The sequence below is a fragment of the Nestor notabilis genome, unplaced genomic scaffold (genome assembly GCF_000696875.1).
Source record: "Nestor notabilis isolate BGI_N333 unplaced genomic scaffold, ASM69687v1 scaffold16136, whole genome shotgun sequence".
In the NCBI taxonomy this organism is placed as follows: domain Eukaryota; kingdom Metazoa; phylum Chordata; class Aves; order Psittaciformes; family Psittacidae; genus Nestor; species Nestor notabilis.
The window spans coordinates 4134-12152 of NW_009931608.1; the positions used below are offsets into that span (position 1 = coordinate 4134).

At 43.6% G+C, this 8019-nt stretch overlaps 1 protein-coding gene across 1 annotated transcript in view; it reads right to left on the minus strand.

Annotated features, from left to right (window-relative positions):
• Positions 1-6901: 6901 nt before the first annotated feature.
• ARMC8 (armadillo repeat containing 8) overlaps positions 6902-8019 on the minus strand; it is a gene marked incomplete at its 5' end in the record, with an annotated part of 66491 nt that continues 65373 nt past the window's right edge. Inside the window, one exon of the mRNA XM_010015993.1 lies at positions 6902-7554. Within this exon, the coding sequence (XP_010014295.1) occupies positions 7521-7554 (34 nt within the window). The remainder of the gene's footprint in view (positions 7555-8019) is intronic.

Consider the following 8019-nt stretch of genomic DNA (forward strand, 5'->3'; position numbering starts at 1 on the left):
TAAAAGCAACAGTAAGTCATGAGGTATTACCTGGCTGCTGCAAACATACTGACAAACCACTTCAAGCTTGCCTGAAGAGATGTTACCTGAGCACTCAAACTCTTTTGACTGCAATTCTTTCACCTTTGACCAGCTAGGCAAGGCCAAGCTGTGCTAGAACATGAGTGGAAGACCTCAGAGAAAAGAGCAGCTGAGAAGTCAGATATTCTCACACCCCAAATCTCATTCCTTCCACCTTTCCAAATGGTCTTGCTACTACCTGCTACCAGCTCTGAGACAGCCATCAGTAAGCCAGCTAACTCTGGAGAAAAGCTTACTAAAGACTCACAAGAACCAAGGAAAGACAGATGGAAAGGGTAGCAGCATCCGGCCAAGAGCAAGCCCTCCCCTGTTTAACAGCAGCAACTACTTGAACAGTCTGGCTACTTGGGGACCCCTGACTCACGCTGCAGGGAGACTAAGTCACACCCTGTTCTGGGGGGTGACTGGGGACATGGTCCCCTGCATCCTACCAGGGCCTCTGGCTGGCTGACCAGAGCGCTAGCTGAGCCTACCAGGCTGTGTTGTGTATGGCACAAGAAGGAAGGTCTGAAATACCTGTACAACCTCGGGTTTTTACAGGCACCCTCCTATTTTTATGGCAACACAACTCTTTGTGGGGCCATGCAGCAAGATCTCAAAGCGGGGAAGGCCCCAGATATTCCTCCTGTGCCTCAGCTTAACATACAGCCCTGCAGACGTGCAGGTACCAGGAAGAATAGCAGGCAGCAGGGATCAAGGACCCTGAGCTCCCCACTACAGCACTCTGCTATAGGAAAAACACAAAGAGCTACTTTGCTTTCACTTAAATGGAAGTCTGATATGTAATGATGTTTTAACACAGGCTAGCAGCTAAAACAGTTTAGAGCCACTGGCAGGTAACTGGAGTAGTTCTCTGCAGGCTGCCTGATCACAGCACAGGCTTGGAGGAGACTCACACGCACTGATGCCACTAGGTCACAGGCACCTCCGATCAGAGGCAGCATGGTGCTCAAAAGCAGCAGTGAGGTTGTGGGCTGGGCTCACCTGACCAGAGTGCTACTTCAACATGCTTATCTCCAGCACACATCCTCCTTTCCTGACACCTGTTTCAGACACAGTTCTCATCCCATTTTACAAGCATGATGATTCTCCACCAGCAGTTTGTCACCTTGCCTGTACACGTGCTATGCTACTTCCTTAAGAAGTTTCAGTCTTGATAAACTAGTAAATACACAGCTTTCATGATGTCTGGGCACTAGAGGGTGATCTGAGCCCAGCATGTCCTTACCTGAATTACCAGCTGCTACCTAAAGACTTCCAAAACATAGTGAACAACAGAGATTTAGGCTGGGTCTATGGAGTCCTAAGTCTAATCCTCTGCTCAAAGCTCAGTATTCGAGCAGATTGCTCATGGATTTACCCAGTCAAGGATGCTCTAGACAATCCCATATTGTGCCACATACTATTTTATCCCACATTTCCTGTTATTAGAAAGGAGGATATCTTCAGCGTCTTCCCCATCTTACAGGACTTGCCCCATAGTATGTACTTAGAAAAACACAGTAAGCTTTAAAAAAAAGGCTGCTTGAGAAATGTAAGATCTGGATGCAAGATCTGGCTTTGTTCATCCTGAACAATGAGGATTCCTAATAACTTTCTCAGTTGGCATCATTAACCCTAACTACATTTAGTCTACACTGGAAGACAGCAAGTTGCAGTAAGACCAGCTATTTTACAATAATTACCACCAACATGCATTAAAGGACTGCTAGAATTGCAAAGAATTCCAAAAGTGGAAACTCCAGTGCAAATTAAATGACCTCATACAGACTTCCAGAGTCCAGCATCTCTCAGAAAATGGGGAGCTGGTCCAACACCTCCATCTGTTCTCCTCTCTAGCATGTGACCCCAAGCCTACTTTTATTCAGAGAACACCTGCAGGATTAAGAAATTCAATGATTCCAGTTATCTCTAGTGCTGAGACCACCCTCAGAGTGTTTCACAGAACATTAATGAATTCAAATGATTTCAGATAACAATTTGTGATAACGAGTTAAAGCCTGAGTTCAAGTGATAGACTGAGGCACCCTTCAAAGTGCTTTGCTAAACTGGATGCCCTGAGGCTGCTAGGACTTGGCTCTTCTCTAGTACAATCAGAACCTTTCCAGGACATCACATTATGTCTTACACAAGGTTCAGCTGTCATCTGCAGATACAAACAATCACATTTTTGCAAATCTAAACCCAGCTTTCCCTTAGTTGCCAAAGGTGCAAAGGCTGCTTAATGTCATTTTCCTCATGGCACAGGAACACAGCTGGACAAACAGCAGGAGAAAGCAGTTTTACCTTAATAAAGTGATCCTTTTTCTTATAGAAACGTTCACATTTGCACTCCATGCTTTCCAGTTTTAACAGTGAATAAACAAGGTTATAGAGACCATCATCTCCTTCCATGTCTTTCTTGTGAAGACTGAACTTTATTTCAAAATTGAAAGAGATCTGCATACCTACTTTTGTTTTTTCTGATTTTGCATATGAAACTGCTCTCAGAAACACTCTCCCCCCTATGCAGGTAATTATAACGCATCATTAGGTCTCTTGTGCAGTGTAAACAGGGAAAAACTCCTCTACTCATCATCATGAAATAGGTTTTTCAGCCCTTGAATTCTTGTACCTCCTCACTTTTCCTCCTTTACAGTGATTTTTCTAAATATGCGAACTGGTCAGATATTCAGTGACGCTTGCTCTTCCAGAGAAGCACTCCCTCCTGCAGTTCCCTGCTTCTGAATGGCATCGGAAATATTGTCCCATGAAATGCAGATGCATTTTGATCTATGAAAGCAGCCAAACCCGTGCCAGCTCTCAACATCTCTGGAACACAACCTGCAGCCCATAGCACTGACCTTGGGGGACAGGCTTGACTTGCCATGTTTTCCCATACTTCCTACTTGCCTTCAGGAAGGCTTTTCTACCCCAAACACCTCACAGTACGGCTTTGCCAGCAGAATCTGAAATACCCCAATACTGAACTTCATCCTTTGCACTTACTATGAGTTTAAAAGGTATTTTAAAAGCCCGGCTCCTACTGACCTGCAATACTACCTCCTTTTTCTTCGCAGCCATCCTTCTGCAGGAAGAAGGGTCCTCTGAGCAGCGGTCCCAAGCACAAAATACTGCAGATGTCCTCTAATTATGTGAATCCAACTGCTGACCAATCTGCACCACAGAGAAAGCTTTTTACACGTCTTTGCTCCTCCACCCCAGCACATACAGCCTGACAACCCTGCCCTGTTGGAAGGGAACAGGGTTGTCTCAGCAGTGCCCAAACCCTGGACGCAGCTTTGCTCACACCCTTTACATACAGGCAGGGTGCTGCTACTGGGCCTAAATTGCTGCTTGCTTCCAGCAGCCTTCCCCACACAGGGCCCATCAGTACCTGTGCAGCAGCTGGCAGCACCCCAACGCTGCTATGGCAGCACCCCAACGCTGCTATGGCAGCCCTGGCAACGTGAGGGGGGAGTGGAAGCCAAGGAGAGCCCAGCCCGCCCCGCTCCCTTCTCCATGTCCGCTGCAGACAGGAAGTTCAGCTCAGTCTTCTCTGCAATTCCCATTCACACAGCAGCAGCTGCAGTTGGAGCCCCTGCCTCACCTTTGCCTGTCAAACCTGCCCAGCTCCCCACAGCCCTCCCCAGCACCCAGCAGAGGGGATGAGCTGCTGGCCCCACTCCAAAGGCAGCTCAGTTTTTGAAGGCTGGTTGGTTTTACTCTTACTTGCAGTGAGAGGCCAGTGCCTGTGCCCAGCACCCCCCAGGGCAATGTCCTGTTGAGCACGGCTGCTGCTCAACTTGTCCCTTCACATGCCTGGGGTCACTGGGCTTCAGATACAGACCCTGGAGGCGCTGCTTGTCATGCAGCACATCATGTCTGGTAGCCTGGTCCTCCAGTTGCCCAAGGTCCCTCCCGCTTGAGGATTTGGCTTTTGGCATGTCAACTCCCCAATGCCCCTGGCAACCTAAGGGGACACTGTCCAGTACCTGCAGGGGATATAGCAGGGCTGAGCCTTTGCTGGGCCTACCCTGCCTCCAGCACCAGCTCAGCAGAGTAAACTGCACCCTGGATGTCCACCCAGCATCTGTCTTTTTGTAGAAATAAGCCTTCAGTAAAGTCCAGATGATTTTAACCACCACTGAAATTTTGCATGTTTACACTTATCATGTGCTTACACTTCAGGATTACCAGACAGTCCCTGTTAAACTCATTTTCTGGTCTTCAAGAATCTACTCTCATTCACCTCAATTATTCCTCTGCCTGTTCTGTCACTGCTTCAGCAGTTTCATAGAGGTCCAGCAACTACTGCAATTAGATCTGCAGGTTAAAGTCTGTAAAAACAAGTTTTAAAAAAAAATGAGATATTTTCCTTAAGAATATATTGGCACAATATGCTTTTAAGCAGATCACTTGGCTTCTTTCGTTACTAAAACGCAAACCTGTGATAGGAACAACAGCCAGTAAGTCTCATTTGACTTTCTGAGTGGGAGAGACCACTACTCTGACAACCAGCATGCCAAACTCCAGGCAGAACTATCCATTTCTGTAACACAGGTAACCTTTGAGAGAAGCACTACCATTGCTGGAGCCCGATATAAAGAGTGGACATACTTATCAAAATTAAGACTGCTTTTCAGAAAGAAATGGCACAAGAACAGCAGAAATCCTGGTGATTTGTATTATGTCAACTTTGAAGAACTTTGTTTTGGTTCTGCAAGCAAACACACAAGTAACTCACAAGATGCTGTCACTTAAATGAAGTTGGTAAAGCTCTGGCTGACCAGCAAACAAGTCTGTTCCCACTGTGAATCTCAGGCTAGCAACTGTCAGTCTGCAGAGAAGCTGGCAGAGAAAGCTAAGGTTTCTTCATGAAGCTGAGAAAAATCTAGATGTTCTGGTAAAGTTATTTTTATTTACAGTATTCTTCTTTTTGTACATACCTATAGCAACATCAAAAATTATTCACAAAGCTTAACTGAATGTAAAAACGTTCTCATCCAACAGTTTGTCCTACCAATATCTGTGGAAAATGCCAACTGTTCTCATGCAGCAACAAGATTGTCTGAGCATTGGTTTTTACTTTTTCTGGTAGAATTTTAGGAAACCACCTTGAAACGTGTACACAGATACTTACTCACCTTTTTCCGAACACCTTTAGGCACCGAAGTGTTATAGAATCAAACTCAGATTTGTTTTTAGAAACATGAACTGGGGGAGGATGAGAAGAGATATGTTAAAAACTTGAGCTCCTAAACGTACATAGCAGGAGTGCAAATGCAGAAGTCAGATGCATGCTGTACAGTTGTGTTTACAATACCTGCCTTCGAAGGTTTTTTTCTCAATTCAAGCAAAAAATATATTTGATTGACTTTTGTGAGGAAGACTTCACTTCTGAGGTACTGGTATTTATCAAGTTCTCGCATATTTTTACTTTTGCTTTTCTTCAGCCCCCATCGTCCATCATGAAAAATTTGCAGAAGGACATTAAAAGACTGACAGTCACTTACTGCAATGTCTAGGAAAAAAGTGTCAGGTGCTCACTTTTATTTGTCTTTCAAGGGTGGAAGAAGTTACATGAAATGTATATAGTCTCCTTTGCAACCAAGTGATAACAGTAATCTGATACATAGCACATTCAAATTCCAGGCCAAACTGTTGCCACATTTTCTGACACAAGTAGTTACCTTGGAAAAAAGTAAGGCTATCACAATGTGACCTTCTGATTAGAAATCAAAGACTAAGATACTTATCAAAATTGGTTAGCAAAGTTACAGACCTCTCTTCTTGCTGCAGCCTTCCTGAAGTTCAGTGTAACAAAGGAAAGATTTGGTTTAAGACATCGGCTGCAATCTTTAGTGTGCCCATTAGTGCTATGTAAATACACTGCTTGGAGATTCTGACTACCAAAACTATGGTCTAAACTGAAATCAGGAAGTAGACACAGGAAGAAAGTAAGAACCCTGATCTGCATGAAGGACAGCTCCTTGCTGCCCTCATTTGTTCCTATGTATATTTGACTGGGGTCTCATATTCCAGCCTAACCTTACACAGTTGTCTTCATTTGTAGTTGTAATTTTTTTCTCCACGCTTACAGGCACAATTTCAGGAACTTATGGACAATCTAGGCTTCTGAATGCAGTAAAATCCCATCACTTATCATCCAGGTATCCAAATCCATGCAAGTGTGTACAATCTGCATATATACAGAAAATCTGTAGCGACATTACTGAACTAAAACAAAACAAAACCCAAACCCCCAAAAACCAAACCACCAAACTCAATTTTTCCATCCCTTCCCCAACTTAATGCACCCAGCTGATCTCTCGTGGAAATAATCTGTAAGTCACTTCACTGTGTCTGGTGGGAAAGGATGCAGAACAAAAGCAATCCCTTAATCACTGCTTGCCAGCTCCTTCTGGTCTCTTGAAAGTACAACTTCTGCAATATAGTGTTTGTTCTATTGATATTGGTGATTAGCAAAAACTTATCACCAGTGAAATAAGCCAAACTTTCAGCAATTATCTGAGCAAGTTCTTGGCTACTAAAGCAATAGCTTATGCCTGCTGGTATTGCAGCCACCTGTTCCTTTCTAGACAAGTCAACAGCCATGCTAACTCTGAAGTATGAGCTTTTCTTCTAAAAACCAAAGAAACCCAAAACAACCCAATTCACCCATTCCATGGATTTGAGCATGTCATCAGTACCAGGTGACCTTGTATGGTGGTAACAACCTCTTGGACCTCATCAGTACAGAATGCGCTGCTTATAATTTAGGGTCTACTGTCTCACTCTACTTTTCTCTTTAAAAAGGAAGTATAACGTAAGTTAAGCTGAAGTTCAGAAATGCATATATATTTTACTTAAAAACATTCATCTGTTCAAAATTCAAAATAAACTTTATGGGATACAACAGTTTGGTTTTTCTTTTTAAATAACATTTCATTCAAACTGTATATAATTCATTGAAGTATTCGTACAGCAAAACAATGGTTAATCCTTGAAAACCTGTAGAAAAAGATTTTCACACACACACAAAAAAAAAGGAAAAACAAAACAGGTCTCACACTCGCACACATTCACCCAAGCACACACTCAGGCACATCCACACACATCCACACACACAGGCTGCAGCAAAAGCAGAAAATTGTAGGCCCAAAAGGAAAGTGATGACTGATTGTTCTATCCGAAAGTCCAGGTAGCTCAGGAAAAAAAAAAAAACCAAAACCCAAAACCCCAAAACAACCCCCCAAGAGTCCTCTGAGTAAAGAAACTACCTCAAGAAAATTCTCAAGTGCACTGGAGACCTGATCATTTAAACTGTTTCTGCAAAGCAGCTCCCTGCACCTGAGAAAAACGCAGCCCAAGGTGACTTGTGCAAATATAAGGAGTCAGGAATATCTCCTGCTATTCCTTAAGTAGACATGAGGGGTGTCCATAGAATCAGTCTTTGATCATGCAAGATACTGCTGGAGTGCTGTCTTCGCCCTGCAATAAAGGAACAACCTGTCGGTTATTGGTGTTTGGCTTTATCAGCAACAGCTTTATGTACAAGACTACACAGTGGACCAGCAAGAGAGGGAGGACAAATGAGTGAGGTAAAAGGAAGTCTCATGGCTGGCTCCTGCAGTTTGGAGGAATTGAGCTCATGGTGCAGAAGTGCTCTGCATGGGCTGTAACCATTTAAGAATCCACCCTGCATCTAAGAACAAAACGATCTATCCAAGTATATAGATGCTCAGCACAACTGAGCAACTTTTAAGTATGGTGGAGCTTAAGATGTGTATTGAAACTCATTATCAACACACCTTATGAAAAACCCTTAAGAGCAGTAATTGTGAAAACCAGTTACTTTAATACAGATGTACCATGAAAAGCAGGTCTTTGAGCTGAGAAATGAAAGAGGTGTCATAACTCAGAACATAATAGAAGCATATTAGTCTTGTCAGGAAT